The following is a 12,446-nucleotide window of genomic DNA, read 5'->3' on the forward strand; positions in this document are numbered from 1 at the left end:
ACTTAAGTCTATATGCAAACACTAAATACTGTTGATGTTTATTTATCTAGGAGAAAAACTATATTAACTTTCAATTAATAGTTGTGTTTTGACAGGCTTTAGAACACATTATGTAAATACGATGTGATAGAGAATAAGAAAAGCAAATGCATAATAGTGATTTTTGTTGTTGCATATTTATCTTATAATAACCACCTGTTTTACATCTCTGTTCTGCTCTGTTGCATTACAATAACATTAATGTGGATCAGAAACATGTGGGGCTTTTGTACATCATGTATGATTGATATAAATACTTTATTTTGTTGGCATTGATAATTTTCTTTTATAGAAAATTATTGTTAGGATTATTATGATCATCAACATTGCATGTTTATGAATAGATAGCACATGGTTTTTCTGTAACAACAGATGACTTCCTGTTAGATGAGGTAAAAACCCACAAAGTTTTTCTTAGGGAAGTAATATAAGTAAGTTCTGACGTAAACGGGTAAACCTAAAAAGCTTTGTTGATGCAAGTATAGCGAAAACCGCAGATCCTAAATGTGCTCGTATAGATGGTTAAAATAACCACTTCAAGCCTTCAAGTGTTACCCAGCTTTGGTTAACCACCTGAAGTTGTTAAACATACTTAGAAATACAGTAACACCTGACATCTCCCGCAAATGCCCATAATAAACTGACAATAAGCCAAACATGATTATACATAAAGCACACACTTCAAGTTCTTTAATGCATATCACAGTGAGCAGATATCTAGAATTGCAAACTAGTCTTTCTGCAGTTCTGTTGTCTAACCTAGAATTTATTCCTGTAAGGTTCTGTTGATCAGATGCTTCTGACCGTCAGCAGACAGTTAGCAGATTGATGGGTCTTTAGCCTCCTAAGACCTGAACTCTTCCACGGCATGCATTTTTAATTTCTCTTTGATATTTGGGCTGATTGGGACCTGATGAATGTAAAAACAAAGATTTACCAGATTTTTTTTTTTTTTTTTTACCTGATTTTTGTTTCTAAGACAAATCAGAGCCACATATGAGGATATTCGTTTAAAATTTCGATAGAACAGTGCCAGTATTATGTCCTCGTAAGTGGATATCAGGCCCTTGTAGAGCAAGATTTAGTATTTTGGTCTAAATAACCCAAAGTGTCCTAGGAGGTTAAAGTTGTTTCGGTCTTCACACCTGCACTTTTCTACCATATGGTTACAGGTATAAGTATAACTTATCACTGAATACATGCTCGGTATTCACATTGTTTTGGCTCATTAATTTACTCAATGCAAAATGCGTAGTCCACAGGTTATTCTTCAAAATCTTCCTCAGCCAAAAAAAATTAATTCATGATGGTTGAAAATAACACAAATACAAAGTGAGGGAAAGTGAGAAAGTGAGGTGCATTTGGAAAAACATTGGTTTAAGTTGCAGATTTGTTCTTCGCAGGATCCCGTACTTTGAGACGAGTGCAGCGACAGGAGCAGATGTGGACAAGGCGGTTCTAACGCTGTTGGACCTGGTCATGAAGAGGATGGAGCAGTGCGTCGACAAACCCCCTGCCGAGCCCGCCAATGGGAACGGGGCCACAAAGCTTGGTGATGCACAGCCAATTGCTAAGAAATGTACATGTTAGATGAAGAGGCGATACAGGACAACAACCAGTCAGTGCTGCTCTGTCGTCTGTCCTTTCTTCCACCACATTCCTTCCTTCGTTTACTTTATCCTTGTCATTTTTGATAGCATGTCTCTTCATCTTGTCATCACCCCTGTGCTCTTTAAAGCTAACATTTAGCCATGTTCTCCTATTTTGGTTCTTTTCCTCCCTTTATGCTTACTTGTCCTCCCTAATTTCATTCTGACAATGAAAGAACTCTATCCCCCTCTAATGGACTTTTACGGTAATACAGTCTCTGTTGGTCTGCCTTTAGGAGGAAATAAAAACAGGAGGGGACAGTTTCATCACTGTCAGACGCATAATGTGCCTAGTTAAAAACATGCACCCTGGGAATAGGCTCTGCACGCTCCCAATTTAACTGCTCGCAAGTGCTTTCAATAATTTAACGGACCTAAACAGTCAAAAAGACACATTTAAAAGTTTGATTTGGACTCTTTATAGGTTGATCTATCTATTTATGACTGCAAAATGAGGGGGATTTAACTTTGTTTTTAATCAGTCTTGGTCCTCTCCTAAAGCGTTTGCTCCTGGATCAGAGTGAGAAATTGTGTGACTGATATGGTTTAATTCCTCTGTTATTTATAATTTTTTTTCTCCCCGTTTCACAAAGTGTCCTATGCTGTACCCATATGAGCCACATTTAGTACCTTTTTGATTTTTAAATTTTTTTGTCAGGTTTAGAGATGGTAGACATTTGCTAAAAAATGCTAAATGCTTTTTCTTTTTGTTAATAAAATAAAAATTTATAGTGCAGCATAACATAAAATAAAATCACCCACTGCTAGCTTCTTTTGTTTCTTTCTCTAGGTAACATCGGATAGCACCCTCTCAATGCAGTATGGTATCAAAAACATGTAATTTTTTTCCATTGTCAGTAATTTTGTTTACAGGTAGTATTGTCTTATACAGATTATAGAAAGTTGCACACTTAATAAAGGATATAGCATTTGACCACGATTGTTTGTGACCATATATTATATTTCATTCTTTTACAGTGAAGACACAAATTTACCACACAAAAACAACCAAACAGCATACAGCATGTGACATCAATAATATTTTAAAAATGATGCCGTTAGCTAGCTTGGTAGTGAGCGGGGATCACCATCCAAGCAGATGATGTGTCATGTTCCTACTGGCTCCTACTTGGTTGGTGATTCTTAATGTTCACTTTCTGACCACAATCAGAAAAAATCTATTTAAACACTCCTACATTGTCAGAGTTTTTTTGTTGTTGTTTGTTTGTTTGTTTGTTTGTTTGTTTGTTTGTTTGTTTGTTTGTTTTTTCAGTGTTCTACCAACTTTAACGTTTTTCATTTAAAGGGGTTTTTTTTGTGGGGTGGGCCGGGGTTTATCATTATTTTTTTGTTGAGTCACATCACCTGTTTTTTGTTTTGTTTTTTTGTTTGTTTGTTGTTGTTTTATGTTTTTTACATGGCAAACTTGAGGTTTTCATTGAAGTAGAAGACCACAAATACTGACATTTTCCACCTTCTCATATCAAAATATTAGCATTTGATAAGTTTAGACATATCCTAGTCTGCTAAGGATTCCTAATATCATTAGAAAATGTTGGGGGTTTTTTTGTTTTTTTGGCTAGATTTTATATAGAGGGCCGTTTTCCTTACTCCTACAGAAAAGGAAATCTTTTGGAATCACAGCCCATTGTTGGCCTTTGAAAAAATTCCATCTTTATTATAGGACTCGTATGGGTATAGCATGACACATGTGCAATAAAGGAAAAAAAAATTGTATATTGATCATTTTAATAGTGTTTATCAGGATGGATGTGTTGTTCCAAAGTGACCTACTGCCTTGACCTTTGAAGCATTATTCCACTGTAGTCATGCGGACCTTGTTGGAGACGGTCCAGCTGTGCTGTTAGATGTTCGGGAGGCACATTGTCATTGTAACTTTCTACTATTTACTTAAAAAGCTCAAAATAAAGTATTCTTTCCAGAGAGCAAAACATGTCCTAAACAAAAAACGGCAACAAATCAACATCCAAGCTCTTTGAATAAATCCTTTCTAATCACAAAAATAATAACAACAGGATAGAATGGGAGTAAAATGGAGAATTAGCTTTATCAGGGGACATGAGATCTTCAGTGCAGCTGATTTTTGATTTTGGCTTTTTCACATCTTTACATCAGATTATCAGAGAAACTCCAATATGGCTCTGGGCTCCAATTCTGTCCATGACTAATGTTAGATTATATGTTGACCAGTTATTTATTTTAAAGTACATGTGAGACATGTATAGTTATTTCTGTCGTCCTGTTTTTGTTCTGTTCTTTAAATCCCACGTTCCCGTGTTACTTCATCTATTTTAATTTACATGTACGAGAAACTGTTTTTATAAAAACAAAAAACCCAGAAACTTTGATTTTAGTAATTTCAGCTTCGAGTTGTCTTGGTTAAATCTCTTCAACCTGAATTTGGGTGGTTTATCCAATTCATCTGAGCTAATCTGCATCTTCAAGCGTCATCAGATTGGATGGGAAGTGTCTTCTTTGTGCCTCTCAAAAGATGTTCTGATGGATTAAAATTTTGGCTTGGCTACTTAAGAACCAACAGTGACTTGCCCTGAAGCTTTTCCAGCATTGTAATGGCTCTGTTCTTTGGTTCATTGATTCATGGTTTGCTGAAAGTTGACTGGATGTCTCAGCCTGTGGTAGAGGCACTCAGTAGATGGGTTTTCTTCCAAGACAGAAAACCCATCTACTTTTTTTTTTTTGTTTGTATTGGCCAAAAAACATGTTGTCACTGTGTTATTAACTTTAGATTAATCAGGAAATATTTAAATGTATCCATTTAAAAGGTAAAGGTAAAAAGTTTTTTTTACTTGATCACAACCTGTTATAACTCACTGAGGACAGGAAAAGCCTAACACTGGAACACGACTACAGTGGCATGTATTTAGATGGTAATTACAAAATCCACTATATTAAAATGTCAGTTTCATCTTCAAGTCAGTGATTTTTATTTGTGTGTGTGTGTGTGTGTGTGTGTGTGTGTGTGTGTGTGTGTGTGTGTGTATAAAGTGTAGTTCAGTTTTCCATAAATCAAATAACACCTTATGTGATCAAAGAATATTGAGGAAAAAAAGATTAGATTGGCTGCTGATGAATGTAGATTTTTGTGCATCAGTGAACCAGCTGAGAAAGTTCAAAGCTGTTCCAACTTGTGGAGGAGTAAAGCTGTAGCGCGCTGGGTTTACTGTAGGCTGTCATTCAAAGCCAATCAAAGACCAGGCCTTAACAAATGGGTCATTAGGAAGAAGTATATATATTATTATTTTCCTTTATTCATTTAGGTAAACATCTCATTAAGATTGAAATCTCTTTCATGAGAGACCTGGCCAACAGGGCAGCAGAAGTTACAATAAATACATACACATAACACTATAACAAGCAAAGAAACAACCACAAATTGAATCTGACAGTGTGTTAAATAACATTTTTTTTTCAAATAAATATTTGCTACTTTAGTTTTCTTGACAGTTAAACATATTCATTTGCCAACAACTGATTTCAGTGCCATATTTAAGTGCTACTTACAGTATATTTGATTTTTAGATGTTCAACAATAATTTGCTGATAATATGAAGCGTTGACTCGGATGTCTCCCAGTTACTTGGCAGAAAATTCTGTCTTTCTGTAGGCTGGTTTGCAGCATTTCCATTTCAGCGTGTATGTTTTCTACAGGTGTTATTGTTTATTTTGGTTGTAAATTATGCAGAAGTTGTTTGTATGGGTAAAATAGTTATAATGTACAAGCCACTTATGTCTAAAAGTATAGTTAGAAGAGAAACCTCAGTAAAACGAACTAAGTAAATGTGTGGTTATTAGTTTACTCTGGCCCACCTTTTATTCATGAAGCGAGCGATGTTTTAGCAGAAAACTATCGTTTGGCCACTAGAGGGCAGAAGATCAAGTGGCAGTCTTTGCATGTTAGCAATCAGTAGCCAGATTTACACATCTAGTGCATGTAGACTGGAGTTGTATTTCTTTACTCCATTGTTCACCTTCCTCTTAGCTCTGGTTGAGTCTCCTCCATAAATTAAACTGGATTTGTAGCTGTTTAATGTTTGTGTCTTTGTTTTTTGCCTGTCTGCCATTTGTTGAAATTGTTTGGGCTGGCCAGAGCAGCAAGACCAAACCGGGTAGTAAACGTGCCGTAAAACCAAAACTACAAGCTGAAAGAGGCTAAAAAGCTCCGTACCATGCTGCATAATTGTGAGTTCTCTGTGAGTGTCAGTTTTTAACATAGTCATGTCTGTTATTGCTATTAGGGAAATATTGATTAGTCCTGCTTTAAAAAAGTGTTGATTTTATGAAAATCTTGACTTGAATGGTTAAATGTTTCTTTTTGTTAAGTTTTTGTTGAAAGAAATTGATGAAAATAAATTATGAGGCAAAACATGACATGCAGTTGCTTAATTACTTTAACTAGATAACATGCAACTTATTAGGACTAATAAAGTTAGGGAAATTGCTTCAATATTGATTAACTTTACAATGTCAAAATCACAACTTGGGTCAAACAGATTAACACTAAACTTCTTTGTATTTGAGATTTTAACACATCTCCAAATGGGCAAGAATTTTCCCCAACCAATGCCTTTAATTGTGACAATGTTCTAGGACAAATTGTCAGTTTTTACCTGAACCTTTCTTCCAATCTTGCTCATCATGTCTTCATTACAGTCTCTACCCCCCCCCCCCTTTTTTTTTTAAAATCTTCGGTCCATTTGTTGCTGTTTTTGACCGTCATTTTCTCCATGAACCTATTGTGTCTTAAGTGTTGTTTTTAAATTCACTTTGAAAGTTTACACTGTTTGCGGTCATGTTGTGCCTGTTATAATAACTCTTCTGTCTGATCCTCTGTAAAGTTTGTGAGCTACTGAATATTTTAATGCATTATTGATTATAGATTATAAATCAGAGGCAAAAGAGAACAGAAGTCAGATGTTTTGGGTTTTTTGTGTATTGTCAGATTTATCAAAACAGCAAATCAATCTAAGTACCTCTAAGAGCTTTTATTTTTGGATCTCCTGTGTGTGAATTCTCTCTGATGCCTGCGGTTTGTACTCGTTTGTTCAGTTTTCACTGTGTGTATCGATGCCTGTGTGTTTGTTGCACTGTCAGCATGTTTGACACTATGAGAATGGATTGACCTGTGATGCGTTCAGTGTTTCTGATGCAGGAGCTGCAAAAAATTTGTTGGTTTTATCCAGGTTTTTTTTTTTTTTTTGGTTTATTTGTTTGCTTTTGTTTTGCTTCTTTTATTCTTTTTTCCCCGACATGTCGGCTGCGACTTGATACAGATGGCCACTGCCGTCTTATTGTCAGTGAAGATGCATTATAAAGGTATCTGATACCAACCGCGGTGTGGTGTTTCTGTCTGGAGGAGGTAGTTGCAAATACATTTATCATTACACCTTTATGTTAATATTTTAGCTTCCTTGATAAATTGCTCATGCAAATGAATTAAACTTATATATATGCATTTTTATGTTGTGGAAGCAGACATGATTGGCCGCACCTATTATATACACTTCTCTGAATTTTGCCTGTGGGGATGTGACTATGTCTTGACTACAGCCATTGTAGAGTACTTATTCAACTAAGTTTACATTTTCTGCCTTTTTTTTTTTTTAAACACATCTCTTTCCCCATGAAAAAGCAATAAAAAACTTTCAGATGTGCTCCAAAGCTTGATAAATTATAACAATGTGTGATGCAGCATAATCCAGTTAAAGTTTACAATGTTCCTCCAAGTTGATGTTTGATACATGAAATCTATTTTTCAATCTTTTCATGTAGTTTGTATGACTTTGATGGATATATATACTCTTTTGGAAATCATTAACCTCGATTCAAAAACTCCACTAGGTTCACAAGAAACTGTTCTCATCACACTCTGCAGAGCAGTGTCACCACAGGCCAGGTACAGAAAAGCTGTCAGCATCATTGAGGTGGCACATTTCATTCACTCCCTAGGTTGGGTTACATACCTAAAGAGTGCGTGGCTAAAATGAGCAGGGGTCTGCTGCACGGGGATTTTCAGCAAAGTAGCACATTATTTATTTGCTGCTTATTCATCAGAAACTGTTCAGTAAATGACTTTTTTCTCCAACATAGTTTTCAGAGATAGTTGCAGACAGACAGTCAAGTTAAGATGGCAAACGTGAAATACTGGAAAGTCTTGCTGTTCCTGATTGCTTGGCTGTTTCGTGTGCTGTGTCACATATTGTTAGAATATCTAAAGACCATAATGCTGATCTTTAACCTTATCTATTGTGCATTGTCTTTTTTGGCAAATTGCCTACATAAGTGAACAAAAGCATACAAAAACAACAATTACACAATTTCCTGCATTGTGATCTCATAAACGGACAATTTATTTGTCACAAAGTTGGTTTTAAATGCAACCCAGGTGACATCATGGAATTGACAGAACTTGTTTTTTGGTTTTCACCTAATGTGGCGCAAAGTAGGTCCTGTTCTGAGTCAGCACTAAATATCATTAAATAATAATCACAAAAAGCAAAAAATGTAATGTGATAACTCTTTATATGACTTAGGAAAATAGTTGTGTTATTCTTATGCAATGCTCAATGCTGCTTCCATTTCAGGAAAAACTTTTTCCTCACAACAACAAACAAAACAGAACCCAAAGTCAGTCCAGTTATTGAATCTTCTGGACAGGAATGCCCTGCCGTGGTATTGACTATCAGACCAAAATCAAGATTTAATGGTGAAATAACCAAACCTGCCTGAACATTTGACCAAAACTTTGGGGAAATTTTTTTGTGATTCAGCTTCTTTTGTCATGATTTTAATACTTGTGTTGCCTTTGACACCAATGCTAGTGTTTTGTTTGTAACAGTTGTAAAATGTAAAAAGGAACAAAAAAAAAAAGCAAAAAGGTTTTGAGAGTGTTATAAGCCGGAACTGAACGTGTATGTATTGATGAGTATCTTTGTAGAGTCAGTTGTTTGCATTTTATCTAGCCGAAGCATTTGTTATAGATTGATTGACTTTGCAACTTGAGAGCTGATTAAAAATGAACTTAGTACTATAATAACTTTCTGATGTTTTGTCTTTGTTTTGTACTTTTGCTTGTGTGTAGTCATGCTAGGTTAATTGATACAAATACAAAGGAGTTTGTTAATGCTTTGTGAATCTCGTCCTCGTAGATATCACTGAGGTTCTTTCAGGGGGAGAAGCTGGAAATCCCCAGTCTGGTGAACTTGTTTATATTTCCTTGAAGTGAAGACTACTTTTTTCTTTTTCTTTTTTTTTTTGTCACTTATAAACAAAGATTTCTAGCCTATAAAGAAAAAGTTTTACTTACAGTTTGTCCACTGCATTTTTAGAAGTCTTGTATCAGCAATCTGTGGCTTCATAATTGTAAATCATGCAATGGCAGAACCTACCATTCAGGGGGGGGTTTTTAGGTTTTTTTCAACATTACATGGGTAATGCTCTTGTAATTCAGTGCTAATAAATGTGTAATTAATTTTTTTTAACGGTTTAAAAACTTTACTTATTACCTACACAAAATAGAAAATGTAACAAAGCACATTTGAAGTCAGCTACATGAAAATAAAATGTTGGTTATAATAGGGTTTTTTTTTCTATGCATTTTGTATTTGAAAAGCAAGTTGACAAAAGTATAGTTTTTTGTATTTCATTGACTAATGCAGAACAACATTACATCAAATTTAATCCTAAACTCTGTTATTGTGCAGTTATATTTTTAGTAACTTCTCCCCAGAAAAGGCCATGAAGTCATTTACTTCTCAAAAACAGCGCAAAAAAAAAAAGAACACCTCAAATTCACAGTGCAGAAGAATTTATTTTATCTTGTAGTAAGAAACTTCTCACCAAAAGAGAAAACAGAAAAATAAATACCCAAGAATAGTGGAACCGTGTGAAGTATAGTTACAAAAATAAGTCAGCATATTTAGTTTCTTTTTACATTTCTGTAGATACCCTCATTTTCTTTTGCTACGAGGAAAAAAAAATGCAGTAGTGTAGTTATTATAGCTGAGATACAGCAACCTAGACAAAACTTGTGATTTAAACTCCTGTTTCCAAACAAGCTAAAAACATAAAAAATGTAAACATAGCAGGGAATTAAAATTGTGTGTGAATATTAGCTTTTAATATATTTCTAACAGACATCCTTCAAACTACTTTTTGCATATTACTGATATCTGAGAATGACTGTAAAATATGCTAATATTCCACTCTTGATTTGAATTCAACAATCTAGTTTGTTTTTGTCTGAATGCTTGGTTTTCTTAAAAAACAAAACAACTATCCTCCAAATAAAATTATGCAGAATATTAAACCAAAATCAGAATACATACATGAATGAAGATTGCATTCACAAAAGAAAAAAATGCATTACTATAAAATTGCAAAGGTAAGTTACGAGATCAGGATGTTGTAATTTTTCAGTTAGTGTGCAAAAGAAACATTGGGTTAAAGTTCTGATTTCCTGTCTCATTACAGAATCTTGACTTTTTATATAAATTAGAAAGTAATTGAGGTAATCGTAGGAAAAAGGATTTTCTTTTGTGAATCCAACTCATTTCTGCATACGTAATCTTTTTTTCCCCTCCTCAATACGACACATTTTTACATGTTTAAAAAAGACCAGAGTAAACACCTCATTCGTTTTGTCCTCTTTTTGAAATAAATCTTAGCCTTGAAGCTTATCTCATGTACAGCATGCAGGAGGCACAATAGGTCATATCTATACAGCAGCAAACCCCCAAAATACCCAAAACTGAACTCGGAAGTCCTCCTGTATTTTTTTTTTTTCTATAAAATAAAAACTTTTCCCCACTAAGAAATAATAATAAAAAAAAAAACAAACATAAGACACACACACACACACACACTTCATATAAATAATTGCTTAATGGGCTTTGATTTGAATTACACAGTTATTTAAAGATCCCTCACATGTACCAGATTCATCTTGCTATTTCTTCTAATATGTCAAAATCCAAATACTGCATGTATGAATGTAGAAAAAACCCTCTTTAGGAAAGAACTGCTATTAAAGAGCCATCAAATAATACAAAAGCTGAGAGATTGGAGAGCTCTGATTCTTTGAGTCATTATTTGTTTTCTGAGATCTGAACTGAAAAAGTCCTCTTTCCCATCATCACCAGAAGTTTTTAGAACATTTGTACACCTGGATAATTTAGAACATTTACTGGTTTAAAGCTCATTCTAAAACAACTGGTGGAACAACTGGATTCAAAACTACACAGCACCTTAATCAAATCCCTATTATGTCAGTACTCTAAACAATAATATTTCCGTAATATGGGTCAATATCAAGCAGCAACCTCAACTGCAGTTCCTCAAATGGCCGTTTGGAACTGGCTTTCCCTCAGAAATGAGTTTAAAACTTTTTTTTGCATAACTTGCAACTTGCATAACTTATTATAATTTAAAGCAAGTTTGCTTAAGGGTGTGACTGCGCTGAATGATAGGTGGGCGATGTCACAGCAGTTACATCTTTTGCAGTATAAGTGTCAACATGTCTCTGCAGCAAACTCCTGTAGGTTTATTTTCTTTGGCAAACGAGCAGATTGTGGCTTTAAGGAGAACAGGGAGGCAGAAAGTCCACCAGGTGATTCTGTCGTTCACTTTAGACGGTTGAATTTCTTCCTGATCAACAGAAGAGGGCGATCAAGTCCACAAATTTTTTTAGGAGATGCTTGAGAAATTGTTTTCACTGGGCCACTCCCAGGTAAGACAAACAAGAGTTACTACCCTTTGAATTAACATTTAAAATGTGGGCAGAGAATCACACTTTAGCAAACACGGAGAGCATGTAAAGGAAAAAAATGCATTTCAGCTTTTAGCACAACAGAGCTAACACAGTAAAGTACAGGACTTGTGGTGCATTTACATGCAGAATTGTTTTGTCCTTTCAGATTTTCAGAAATGTAATTTTCCTGATGGTATTAAAGAGTGACTATCCTGTAGACATTTCCTGTTTAAAAACAAACAAACAATAAAGCCTGGAAGGAAAAAAATCTTCTCATTTGGTTATACACATGTTTCCCGCTGAGGGAATTTAGAGTGAGGGGGTTTTTAGACTTTGGTGACATTTGTACTATTTTCCAGTGTCAGATCATCGTCGTCGTCACTCAGGTCCAACCTCAGGTTATCCAGAGTCTGACGGATTGTCATGGTCTCCTTACGCCTGAGGGATACAGATGAAGCTTTATTAGTTTGCCATCAAAATTATGAGAGGGTACGTAAACATATGTAAGGAGGTTAAAAAATGAAATCTGCAAGGTGAGAAATCATGAAAGAAAATACAAGTGGCAAGTAGCTGTTATGTATTGTGAGCTATCAACAGTCCATATGCATGCATGCAGTACAGTTCATACTTGGTCTGCAGGTGTTGGTCAAGCAGCTGCTTCTGTAGGCGGCTGGTTGTCTCCCTCTCCTCAGTCAGCTCTCTCTGGGTGTGCCGGTACTGTGCCTCCTTCCTGCTTGCCTCCTCCTCAGCCTCATTCAGCTGGCGCTTCAGAGAGCGGATCCTCTGGGTCATCTGGAGAACAAATCACAGATTATCAGATCATTTGGTGTACACTACATAAAAACATTTGCCACTTTTGCACTTTTTTTTAAAAAAACCTTTACTTTCTTGCATTACTCTATCGCCCCCGTGTGGCAAGAGCATGTGCAAGATGATAAAATAAAAAGGCAAATATAACTAATACAGTACAG

At 35.3% G+C, this 12,446-nt stretch overlaps 2 protein-coding genes across 3 annotated transcripts in view; one reads left to right on the forward strand and one right to left on the reverse strand.

Annotated features, from left to right (window-relative positions):
- rab27b (RAB27B, member RAS oncogene family) overlaps positions 1-2,628 on the forward strand; it is a 61,871-nt gene extending 59,243 nt beyond the window's left edge. For both annotated transcript variants that reach the window (XM_005470481.3, XM_005470482.4), the window contains exon 6: positions 1,443-2,628. In XM_005470481.3, the coding sequence (XP_005470538.1) occupies positions 1,443-1,629 (187 nt within the window). In that variant the 3' untranslated portion in view covers positions 1,630-2,628. The remainder of the gene's footprint in view (positions 1-1,442) is intronic.
- A 6,889-nt stretch (positions 2,629-9,517) lies between these two features.
- LOC102082328 (uncharacterized) overlaps positions 9,518-12,446 on the reverse strand; it is a 57,402-nt gene continuing 54,473 nt past the window's right edge. Inside the window, exons 24-25 of the mRNA XM_019361318.2 lie at positions 12,104-12,267; positions 9,518-11,913 (exon numbers count right to left, since the gene is read on the reverse strand). Coding sequence (XP_019216863.2) covers positions 11,802-11,913; positions 12,104-12,267 — 276 coding nt within the window. The 3' untranslated portion in view covers positions 9,518-11,801. The remainder of the gene's footprint in view (positions 11,914-12,103; positions 12,268-12,446) is intronic.

Source organism: Oreochromis niloticus, linkage group LG7 (genome assembly GCF_001858045.2).
Source record: "Oreochromis niloticus isolate F11D_XX linkage group LG7, O_niloticus_UMD_NMBU, whole genome shotgun sequence".
NCBI classification, from domain to species: domain Eukaryota; kingdom Metazoa; phylum Chordata; class Actinopteri; order Cichliformes; family Cichlidae; genus Oreochromis; species Oreochromis niloticus.